The 12,987-nt window shown below is 35.9% G+C and overlaps 1 protein-coding gene across 5 annotated transcripts in view; it reads left to right on the forward strand.

The window, feature by feature from the left end:
* Positions 1-8,882, forward strand: part of RALYL (RALY RNA binding protein like) — a 376,618-nt gene extending 367,736 nt beyond the window's left edge. For 3 of the 5 annotated variants that reach the window (XM_053989351.1, XM_053989341.1, XM_053989359.1), the window contains exon 9: positions 5,494-8,881. In XM_053989351.1, the coding sequence (XP_053845326.1) occupies positions 5,494-5,528 (35 nt within the window). In that variant the 3' untranslated portion in view covers positions 5,529-8,881. Of the gene's footprint in view, positions 1-5,493 lie in introns of all 5 variants that reach the window. The other 2 variants (XM_053989333.1, XM_053989327.1) reach the window with 1 other exon arrangement.
* Positions 8,883-12,987: the final 4,105 nt, after the last annotated feature.

Raw genomic sequence — 12,987 nt, forward strand, 5'->3', positions numbered from 1 at the left:
TTGCTTCTCATGGAGCAGGCACCGTCCCAAGAAACAGAAAACACCCAGGGATCTCCAATAAGAGTCATACCCCTGAGAATTTGCTATGAATGTCCACTCATATACAGGGATAAACAAAGGTGTAACATTTTTTTTCTCTACTTTATTTGGCACTGGATCCCAAGGAGGTGTTGAGTGTCCCTCAAGGTGTATTGGTATGGGCTGAGGGAACTCTGTGGAGAGCATCAGGGAGTGATGCATTACTGCATTAGGATTGGCTTTATCAGCCAAAAGAGAACAGGAAAGGGAGTTTGGTGGGAACACAGTTTCACCATGGTGTAGCAATGTGGGTGCATTCTGGTAAAGACTTCAGGACAGTGAGTTCTGCTAAAGCACCACCTCCCCACCATCCAACTTCTTCCACATCTGCTTGGAGATCCTGGCCCACCCCACACTCTGCAGAAGGCCCAGTGCCTCCAGCTTCAGATCTCTCCCAGTGTCACCAGAAACTGTACTACTAGTCCCTAAGTCTTTTTCTACTACTATAAAGGACCTTGCAGAGGAAGATTTTGCTGCAAAAGCAGTCTATCAGGAGAAAAACACACAGCCTAAATAAAGTGGATAGATTCACTTCTTTCCTTCATGGCCCCACTAAAGCTATCAAATGACCATGGTGACTCTATTCCCAAAGTCATTCCTTCAGTCTCATACCTGACCATCATCTCAACTGCAGTGTGCCCTCGCTAGCACTCTCCAAATATTGGATTCTGTCTCCACCACTACACCAAAAAGCAGTTATCACAATTCTGCCTGGACTGTGAGAAAGAAAAGATATGATGGTCTAGGGAAAGAATCAGTATCTGATAGGGCTATCTTATTCTTCCTGCTGATTTTTATTGGACAAACATGGGAAATAGAGCATTTTAATACAGAGAAGATAGAAGTTTGTTTTCACTGATGACTAAAACAATCATTCTCACATGTACTCACATAAATACTAGCACTTCAAAGCAATTAAACTGTTCACTGAACAGAAAAACGATTCTGTAATGTTTTTAGCAATTCAAGTATGATTGGCATAATGACTAGGTTTCATCATTTGAAGAAAGGTTTAAAGAAGGTGCAAGTGGTTCTTTTATTTATCCTTTATTAATATTTATCAAACTGTACAATACCTTTATTTGTTAAATGCAGTGAATATTCTATCAGTAGTTCATTACAAAAAAAAATTGCATTACTGCCATCATTTTGTTTTTCATGTTTTACAAGGGTTACAACTGAAAGCAGCAAAAGTGTGATACACATTCACGTTCCCCTGCTCACACCTTCTGAACTGAGCATTTACATTTCATATGGGGGCATTAAACTAAACTACCTCTATGAGTGTTACTGAGTTCGAGATTTGAGGCTTTAAATCAAGGGACAAAGTGCAAGGTGTACTTCAAATGAACACAGCTGTGAAGTCAATTTGACAGCTAATACAAATTCAGTGTTCCTTGGTAAGCTCTGCTTCTTCCTTGTGGTTTTCCACTGATGATGTCTTCATCATCATGCTGTGTAAAAGCCAACAAAAGTGCATGTCCCCATGGTACCTTACAAATATAAATTACAGTGTTTTGCACTCAGTGTGAGTGCCTGTTTAAGAGAAAAGGAGGATATTGTCTTGAGTCAGACATAGCAAATAAACAGAATGGCAATTTGCATTACTACTTTCTGTACTGCATTATGATTTTTTCTCATTTTATGTAAATATCTAGATTAATAATGGGCCACTAAGTTCTGATTATTTTTTTTTGTGTTTGTTTTGCTTTTTTTTTTTAATGCCTGCTCTGCAGACAGATTCCATTTTTCATCTCTTTGGTGGTCCAGAAAGTGTATTTCATAATCAAAAGAAATTATTAGAGATGAAACAGAGTATGCTATCCTCGAGGACATAAGAGCAGCATCTGTAGACCTGGATTCAGAATTCTCAGTTGTACAGATAACAGGAGTGATCATTGGATGTAATGAAAGCAGTTGTTCTACAATTGCAGTTTGAGGTAGCACAAGTATGAGGGCCAGCATTGGGAGTGAAAGGACAGTGTACCTGCTGCATTTTAATGGGGCTTGCTGTTGTTTTGCAGAAAGTGATGCATGGCAGTCACATGTTTCTGTCAAAGCATATTCAGACACCAGCAGAAACCTAGAAAGGTGTCAAGCATCAAGTCTCCTACTCAAGAGGAGCCTGCAAGAGATAGATGTGCAATTTTACCAAGCAGTGGTCAGCAGTAGCTTCAGATGCCTCCATTACAGTTATTAAAATGAGAATTCCAATCCTGAGAATGGGTTTGTCTGGCAAGAAAAAAGAGACAGGAGAGTAAGAGGAAGGATACTTGAGTCTTTGTGTTTCAAGTTCAAACGTATATGTGAATCATCATCTATCTATCCTCTTTTTAGCAGCATTTTCTGAGAGTTTCTAGGATTAATGTTATCATAAAAGCCATTCAAAGCAAAGGATTTTTTAAAAACAGATGCATTTTGTCAGATGAATGTCTTTCATGTATTTTGGATGCTCTTATTACTTATAATTATTGTGGGATAAACTATATGGTGAAGTCTGTAACAACTATATTCTGTGAGACTTTTCTTTATGCATTTGCTTAAACAAGGTAAGATGCTAATCATGTACATATTTTGTGTCATTTAGTCATAGCACATTCCTAATACTCCCTCCAAAAAACATAGGCAGAATTTACACTCTCATACAGTAAGATTTATTCCTGTACATTTAGGTCTGGAAGATAAGCACAGTAAAGTCCAGAAAGCTCTACCCATAAACCCTGTAAGAAGGAAACTATTTAATGTTGACTTTCCAATATTATATACAAGGTAATAATGTATGGTTAAAATTAATTTAATCTAGTAGAATTTGAATTTGGAAAAAAATTGCCAGAAGGATTATACTAGAACTACAATAACAGTAGCAATAGCATTTTTGGAAGACTGAAATACACTGTTATGCCTAAGAAGAGTGTTTCCAATATGTCATGCTCAAAAAGACATCCAGATAGTGAAAAAAGCAGAAATAATTTCAGGTGGAAAATGAACCAATAAATATTCCATAAACTCTCTCCATCTATTTTTTCAGAAATTATGATGGCAATTAGGACAGTGTATAGAGTTTCTTTGATATTGTCTATGGATGCTAAGTCTATATGCTTAGTTGAGTTATTCAATTCTTAAAATGCATTATGTTCAAATCATACTTTCTAAAGTGGTTTTCTGTTAGAACTACATCAAATGAAAGCCTTATTGCTGGCTTTAACGTAATTCAGTTCATCCTTGTTGTGTCAGAAGATGTTTTTATATATAAGGGGAAAGAAATGAAAAAAAAATTTAAAAACCCACTAGTCATCACGAGGGTTTTTAATATCATCAGCACTGCCATAAAGGCAGATGATAAACTGCACACTATTCAGAAGAAAGAAATAGAATGAAATTAGCATTGAATTGCTTTATATTAATCATAGCCCTGGATTCCTGTCATTACAGGGAAAATAAATGTTTGGCTCTTTCAGATTTTAATGTTTCCTCTCAAACTTTACCATTATTTGTAGTGAGAGGGAAATAAGAAATCCATGTACTGAAGGAAGAACACAGGAATATTTTGGACTAGTGGGGTTGCTAAATTTTTATCACTGGTTCCAACCAACAGCAAAGCTGCATTGATGACTTGGGTCCAGACGGTTAGCAACATTAATGTTTCACAACAGGTAAAGGCTTGAAAGGTTTATGGCAAGGGAAAAAAGCTTTGATAAATAACTTGAAAATCTGCCTCTTATTGCTTTCATAATTATTGCTTCTTAAGGCCAGAAAAGAGGAACTCTCTTTGGAGCTAATGGGATGTACAGTAGGATTTTTTTTTTTTTTTTTTTTTTTTTTTTTTTTTTTTTTTTTACTCCTAAGATGATTAGCTAGTTAAAAACCATTAAGCCTCTCTCAGACTTATGATGAGTTTAAAGGCCTTTTTCATTATAGCTAGTCTCTCTAGGGATCAGACCTAAAACATAAGAGATGAAGATTTTTCTCTGTGCAAGTAGAGAATAATAGTTTCTGGGTGATTTAACTTAAAGAAGAAAATTCTGGGATCTCTCACGTGAGCTTTTCTCCCTAATCCTGGTTACCTGTGAAGACAACAACCACAGACCTGATGCTCTCTTTGCAGTGAAGGGGAAATCTGATGCCTGACTTCTTCAAAGGTCAGGAGCACAGTCCTGCAGTGACTTGGATGTTTCTGGAAAACCAGGTTTTCAGTAAATGAAAATTTTAACAGAATTTTTTTGTCTTTTTATTTTTTTTCATTGAATGAGGTGGAAATTGGCTGAAAAGAACATCTGGAAGCTTTTCAGCCTTTGATCAGAAGTGCACCAGGTTTCATCAGCTGTTTCCTTTTTCAATTATAAAACAAGATAGACTCCATCCCATTTCCCCCCAACAAAAAAAAAACAAAAAAACAAAAAAAAAAAAAAAAAAAAAAAAAAAAAAAATTAAAGTGCAGAAAAGATTGGCTGAAAGATATTTTTCCTGTCAAAATTTAAAAAAACTTGAAAGTTTCGCTTTAAGAAAAGAAACCATGTACTTCTGCTAACATTTTCTGACACTTTTCCAAACAGATGCAATTAGGAAAGTGTTGTCAGTTTCCCTGTGGGTAGGTGGAGCTGGTGTGCCTTATGCCTCCCTGCAGCATCACTCAATGCCTACTTGAAGCTGGTAGCATTAATGGGTCACATAGCAGGACTTAGATATTTAGATCAAACTGCCTCTAGCCTCTGCTGGGAGAAGGAACCTCAAAAGTGTTGGCTAACAGTGGATTTTTGCATTTCCACAGTGTGGCTGATAAAGAAACAAAAGAAATCAATGGATATACTGTTATATCCTATGGCAAGTACACCAAAACACTAGCAAAATAGGCAAAGTAAAAGGGAAGCAACTGAGGAAAAATCCATCAACCTGGTAACTATAGGCATTGCTGAAAGCACACGGCCAATGGAAATGAAGTAAGGTATAAAAATAGTGTGAGGGGGCTGAAGCAAAGAATTCTACATGCAATTTATTTAGATTGAACGCTATTATGCAAATAAAGCATTTCATTGCAAAGCAGCCAAGATACATTATTCTATTTCCTGTTGCTAAAATAGAAATTATTCAGCAGTTTTTTCATTAGCATTATTGAGGGGAGGTGTACTTCAACTTCAATAGCTTTTGCTTGATTTGCTGTTATTATTTTGGGCCTTACAGTCAACTAAAGACTGTTGCACAGTCCTGATTGTCTACTGCTGCAGGAACACTATTCTTCTTTTAGCCTTCGATGGTTTAAGGTGGGAAAGCATTATAGACATTTATATTTGTTTGATTTGTGAAAAACTCAAGTCATAGTCCTCTTGGCTCTTTTTCCCAGATTTCTTGGTTTCTTTTTGAGGTTCTCCTGGAAGAAATTCTATGCTTTCATACTAAAGCAAACATTTCATTTCTCAGTTTCTACAGATCAAGTGATGAAATGTCATGTGTGAACCCCCTGAAGGCTGAGAAGAGAAACTCTGACTTCCTCACAGAAAATTGTGAACTGCAGTTTCTTACTGGCTGACAACACCTTTGATTCAATTTGTATGAAACTCAATTTACTTATTAAAATGGACATTATTGTTCAGATATTAGAAACTCCATTTCTTATATGTTCTAAGCTGTACAATTGTCAGATTTTTATGGTTTAGATTGTAAATGTGGTTTTCTCTGGCTAATTATTGGTATTATTTTTTTAATTTTGATGTCTTAAAGGCCAATGTACTGTATCATAATAATATGAAGGACATATTTAACAGGTGTGGAAAACACTGTATACAAATGTATATTTCTAAAAGCTATTTTTATGATTAGCACGTTTTACTGTTTTACCATATTTAGAGTCAGGTGATATTGCACTTCTTTGTTTACCGCTTAGTTCAAACAAGACCATTTTGATCAGTGCCACAATTAAATACATTGTATGGTATTTCCCATTATTTTATTCAATTTATTTGTCATTGGAAATAATTACATTTGGTAATAGAATAGCTTCTAAAAAGTGAAAATGTCAAAATAAGAGAGCAATCCTTGATAAACTGTAAATTGCATCCTCCTGTAAATCCCCTTCTTCAGATAAGCCCTCTCTGTGATGCCATTCATCAGACAGTTGTTACAGCTATTCTTGCAAATCTCGAAAGGCAGTTTGTTCCTACCATATGGAAAGTCAGTCAGCCTCCTGTCTAGCCAGGAAAATTACTTATAGCCTGCCAATATCTGACAGCCTGAGTTAGCCTACTTAATACTTTTTGGCAATACTGCTTCTGGCAGTAGTCTTTCCACCCACAAACTCCTAAGGCCCTCCTGAAAGCCTGAAATTGGAATAATTAATTACTACAGATGTTGTAGGGGGAATCTCAGTATAGAATTTCTTAATAAATCATATTTCATTTCAAATAGAATGGATGCATTATTTCTCTTGTGTTACTGAGACATTAAAGGTAAAAAAGCATGGGCACAAGGACTTCTTCCCCTAGAAAAGTACCAACTCGTTCACCATCTCAAAGACAGACCTCTTTAGCATTGCACATTACATGAAACAAGGAATATGTATTTATTTATCTGTATCTTTTTGCAAGTGGTACTCATATAGAAAAAGACATGATTTTAAAGTGATTGCAGGGTAAATAAATTATTTATTAGCTCCAGCCTCCCAAGAGGCAGAGGCATTAATTAAGGAAGTATCTAACACAGTCAAATGGAGCACAGACCCAGTCTGCAGCGTTGAGCCCTGATCACTGAGTTCCATGACCAGGCTACTTGCTATTTCAGATCATCCAGCACTACAAAGTTGAACTCTTGCCTTGCCCTTTCAAACATTCTCTGTAGGCTGAAAACGAGAGAAAACCAAAGGTACCAGAGAGACTTTTTAAAAGATCTAACTTTAAATTTCTCTTTTAAAAAGCAGTTTCTGTTTAAAAAGCAGGTTCACCTCGAGTAGTGCGGGTCTAAGTGAGTGGGAGCTCAAGGTTTCTGGTCAGGTTTCTGGCATGGGGACCATCAATAAAGAAGGACTGATATTTTTCAAAAATTTGGAAGAAAAGCATACATTTTAATTTAATTTTCTATTAATGAGTGAGAACTTTTTTCACTAGGTAGCTATGTGACATTGCACTCTCAGTTATGTTTGTGTACCTTATATTTAGCTTGTCTATTGTGTGTGGAGTTACATGGTTTACATAAGTGCTGAGTAGTACCCAGCTCCTTAAATAAGGAAAGACTAGTATAAGTAGTTACACCTGAGCATAAAGAACTGCAGCTTCAGAATTTATCAGGGCTGACTCTCCTAGAAAATTGCAGCAAAAAAAATATAACTCCAGTGTAAGTGAAATGTTAGATCAAATCAGAGAATGAAATACTCCACTTTCTATCTCTTAATATGGGTTATGAACATTTTTAACTATAAAAATGCAAAAAGAATTGCCATTTTGGGATTTCTGTCTTTGGCTGATAGTTAAAAAAAAAAAAAAACACCCTCCAAACTCAGCAGGTTGAGGAGCGTTTGTACCATTTAAATCACATAAACTGTTGGCTGACTTAAAAGATGCAGAAAATCATCCAAGGAGATCAGTTCTGATATCAGTGTTAATAAACTAGATATGAGAAACATCTAGGTATATTGTCTCTTCACCACCTCCATTCCAAATGAGCTAACACTCACAGAAAGCACTCTGAGATTTTTACATATTCTTTATAATCATTACCCTTACAGTATGAACTCACAGAAATAATTGCACATTCATAATGTTGACACTGTTTCACACCACAGTTTAAGTCCTGAGTATATTTTGAACACAAATGTCACCTCTGGTAACACCATGAGGTACTATTTCATTTGCAAGCCAGAAGATTGTTACCCCATGCAGCCTATTACTAGTAAGGTTTCTCAACGGCATGTTTGCTTAAAATCACTCCAGAGGATGCTGGTAGTTTTGACAGAGCTTAATAGTTCTCTGCTGTCCATGTATGCAGTATGCTCAGTGTTGTTTGCCATCACCTGTTACTTGTTTGACATAAGTTTTGTCAATTGTGGGATTTTTCAACATTGCTCATCCCTTGCAATATAGAAGAATAGGAAACATAAGAGATCGTGTCAATCAGTTTGGACAGTCAACAGTCATAAAATCCTTTACAGACAGTCCTGAATCAAACCAATTCATTTTCTACACAGATTGATATGCTCTGTGCATTTCAGATATTTGTTTCAAACATGGGCAGCTGCATGAATGGAAAATATTTACTAAAAAGCTTTAAAGTTTGGATCAAGAAAAAATATTTTTACTTTTGTAAACTCTTGTATTACACATTGTTGCAGTTCCTATTCATTTTCTCTGTAGATCCATTTTTAGTTCTGAAAAATCACTGTACTTAAACTATGTAGATAACTATGATCTTGTTAGCAGTCCTATTTTTAATTGGTGCCACTGCAATTTAGATTTGAAACATTCAGAGTTTGCCCATTAGAGCAGATTGATGGTTCATTACAGTTTTCTTTAAAATGTTGTAACATAATTTTTACATGTCTGTAAATAAATATTTTCTCTGATTTATGCACTAATTCAATTTTGGAATTTCTTCTCTTAAAATGGGACTCTAAGACACTTTCCAGGAAAAATGTATTTCTCTCATGGAAAAATGGCATTTAAATTCTCTGTAATACAACCATCCTTCACAAACTTTCAAAGCAGACCAAACAGAAGCAGGCATTCATAATATTAAGTACTATACTTCAGTAAAATGGATAAAAATGTTAAACCTGCTATCATTTTAATACTTTGAGAAATTTAAGCACCAGTACTGTATTAAAAAATGACTGACAAGAAATGTGACCAGCTTCCTGAAAAGAGGGAATTCTTCAGTCAACTGAGAAAGAGGGAGGCACAGTGGGGATATTTCATTGAATTTAAGAAATGCATTTTCTTAATCTTGGAAGCATCTGTTTCATGTGTAACTAAAGCATTATGAACATAATTTATGAAAACCATGCCAAAAATAGTTATCATTTTCTGCTCAGTATCCAAATCCATTTTTCTTTCATAGTTCCCTATTCCATTCACAAGGTGTTGCTATGCAGGCAAGCTAAAGAATATTGGTCCACAAAGTCTATGAGAATGATTTTAAATTATATTGGTATTGTTGGGAAGCAAGACTATTTTGAAATATAAGGTAAAACCAGCACAACTTGACAAGTGAGTACAGTAGCTCTCAGCATTTCTCAGCAATGAAATGTTCTGGCCACAAGAATGAAAGAGAAAGAGAAAATAAAGGCACTTGTCTACAGCAGTTACAGCCCTGTGTTTACAGTCCATGCCCTTACAAGAATCAGCTCTGGAAAACTGGTAAGAAAATCCTCTGAGAGACTGCATGGATACATGGAGACATGCATGAGACTTAGAATAAACACAGAGTGCTACAGGGAATAGAGAGTTGCTGGGTTTTGGGTGGTTGAATAATAACTCATTTGAAACAAAAATTGCTTGAAGTTTTGTGGCAGCTATAATAAGTACTTTTTTCCTCATTAACCCCTCAAAGAAAGATTGCTGTTCCACATTTGTGCAAACAAAATTAATCCACAAGTATCATACTATTTTAACAGAAAACTAGTTTGCAGAGCATCCATCCCATATAAATCCCACAAACCAAACAAAACTGTTTCTAAAGGTTACATTTAAGTCTTTATGATACTGTCCTGGCTACATGACTTAGCAGCCTAAGGTAATGGAGAAAAACTTTGCATAACCACTCTACTGGTGTATTACTATATGTTAATATATCTCTGGTATGTAGCTATGCATATGTGGAAAAAATATTCTTCCATTGCTTTGTGCTTTAGATAATCAGAACTAGAGACAACTAAAGTTGCGTAAAATAAGAATCAAACTCATCCCTGTTGACAGTCATTAAATGAGTCTCTTCAAGGTCTACTCCAAGTGGATTCTTAAGCAGAAACTGTGGTCAGTGTTCATTCTATGAGTAGTTACAGCAGCATTTAACAAATTATTTAAAGAAAGAAGAAATTATATTGCTGCTGATAATATTGCTGCTGCAGCAGGACCACAGTGGAACATGATGGAGGAGCAGAGGATTTAGAGCATGGCAGAGCTGCAGCTTGAATCTGGTGCTGAGATCTGAATGAGGATTCTGACCTCAGTCAGAATGACTGAGGAAATTATTGAAAGGGGATGTTTTGCACTCATACTCATTTTACATTTGAAGAAACCTCCCCTATATACTTATTTATTTTCACATATCTGCCAGCATGCCATGATTTTGATGATTCTTTCAAGGGGTAAGCTTCAAAATTTGCATGTGATTTAGGTCAAACTTAGTGAGAATTCAACACTTAGCAATAAATAATCAGTCACATTAATCATTTACCCCTTCTTCAGAATTTTGGCCTTGGTGTTTAATCCACAAGGCAAGGGACGGATTTCATAAATATCCGTTTACTTGAGTGGTCACATTAATTGTAAATTAATTAAATTGTAAATCCACTTACAATATCATTCCTGGTTTTTTCATTCTATCATCCTATTTTTACCATTCTATAGTTTTTTTATCATTCCATTGATAGAAAAGCTATAGATCATAGAACCATAGAATGGTTTTGGTTGGAAAGGACCTTAATGATCACCTAGTTCCAAGCCCTGGGCAGACTTTTCATGAGACCATCCAAGCTAACCTTGAACACTTCCAGGGATGAGACATCCACAACTTCTCTATGAAATCTGTCCCACTGTCTCACCACCCTCACATTAAAGAACTCCTTCCTAATATCTAGATTTTTTTCCTTTCCTTTTTTTTTTTTTTCACCAGACTATTTTATATTCTGGTCTCCATCAGTAATCTGCATTAAAAAGAGGACACATTTTTATGTAATATGTTTTATCGAGCAAATCAGCATAGAAACATTTCTTAGTTCTATACAAGACAACTTTCAGTGATACATGTCAGGAGTTTTACCGTGTTTGTGATGACATGCTGCATTACCTGTAATCAATGTACCAGTGTCTGAAATTGTGTTTTGTAAATCTAGTCATTGAGCACTATTATTTAATATTGCTTCAGAGAGAAACTTTAGGTCCTGTCTCAGAAACATAAATATATTTTTGACAGCAAGCTATAAAAAAATCAATTGCATTGATTTCAAGGATGAGTGACCTTTGAAATTTGGATTCTTCTGCAATTACATAAGGATCATTTGTAAGTGAATTGTAAGTTCTGAGTTATTTTTTTGTTAAGCTAACAAGGTGGGGAAACAGTAATCCAGGAGTGCTACCAGCTTTTATGGGTCTCATTTTGGTCAATTTGTTCCACACTGGATTTGGATGATTCAAGTCATTTCACAAGATAACATGATGGAAGCAGACAATTAATAACAGCAAAAAGAAAAATAACGGAAATCAATGCCCAGGGAATTGCATATGGCCATCCATGTAGACAAATGGCATTGCTGAATTTTCTATCAGAACTTGAGGTTCTCTTGAACTTGAGGTTCAAGAGAAGCTCTGTGAAATTCCATTCAGTGCAGAGCTACACAGAGAACACATCTGCTGCTCCTGGTTAATCAAGGGAGTGAATAATCCATGCAGATGTCAGATTTCCAGCAGCTTCCTCAGACAGCACTTTTCAAAGATGTCTTTACAGGGGACAAGTTCAAACTCTTCCCAACACCTTAACCCCCCCTTATGTGGTCTCATATGTTAAACTGAGTTTTTTCAGAGAGGACAGAAGCAGTTAAGCAGTCTTCTCCCAGGAACGAAGAGCCTGACAGAATGTCTATGTGCACACCTACACACACACAACCCATGGACCTGCAAATGGAGCACATCCCATCTCCATGTTCAGGGCTAATGCCTTGAGGGCTGAAGTTGAAAAAGACTGAGCTTGGAGGACTAAAACTCTCAGAGAGTTTATGAGCTCCTCTTTAAATATGGTTTAAGAGACTGCTTTTCATCAGCAAACCTCAAGTAGTCACAGAAGAAGAAGTTTGAATCATTTCTTAGCTACAGAGAAGGGATACAGGACATGGAGAGGTCATTTATCTCTCACAGACTTCTCCTATTCTCTATTGGTAACAGCAAGAAGCTCAGAGAACTACATAGAACCCTGGCCTAGTAAAATCATTACAAATTGAAAGACACTGATGTTACAGTTCATCATATCTTTGTGTTTCATTATGGGCAAAATTCTTAAACTAAATATTTCACATCAAGCTGGGTATAAATTTGCACTGCTGTGAATAATCAGCATGGTAATGGAGTTTAAATCTTAAATCACATTTTCCTTTCCAGCAAATTTTCCAGTAGGGTGGTTCTAAGTTGACCATGTTAACCAGGTTTTGGAGCAAATATTGTGCAAAAGCAAAATTATTCAATCTCTTCAAGCTAAAATGGTGCCTTCAGCAATGATAATCAGATTTTAGTGGTCTCCATAGCAATGCAGGTGAAAATTTAGAAAAGCATTCAGCAGCAAATACAGAAATTCATAAAATTAAAAATGCACCCCATTGAGGATTGGTTTGCAGGGATGCTGAGAAAGTTATGCTCACATTTGCGATTGAAAAGCATAGATTTTATTTACCATGAATCACTACAATTGAGCAAGGATCATGCTATTGTAGCATGTTGCCTCTCAAGAAAAATATTTCTACTTCCATATTTTTTACAGATATTTTTGGTTTAAAAAATAAAAAAATTACTGAGGTATTAATTTTAGTACATGCTCTCTTTTAATTTAGGCAACACTGTATGCTTTAATACATAAAAATCTCAAAACCCCCTGGCTGAAAGATTAAGCACAATTACACAGAATAACAGAGAGTATGAGGGAGACACATAGCTAGTAAAGATCTGAGCCAATGAATCTAAAACTGAAGCCTATAGAATCACAGAAACAACAAGGTTGGGA

The sequence above is a fragment of the Vidua macroura genome, chromosome 1 (genome assembly GCF_024509145.1).
Source record: "Vidua macroura isolate BioBank_ID:100142 chromosome 1, ASM2450914v1, whole genome shotgun sequence".
In the NCBI taxonomy this organism is placed as follows: domain Eukaryota; kingdom Metazoa; phylum Chordata; class Aves; order Passeriformes; family Viduidae; genus Vidua; species Vidua macroura.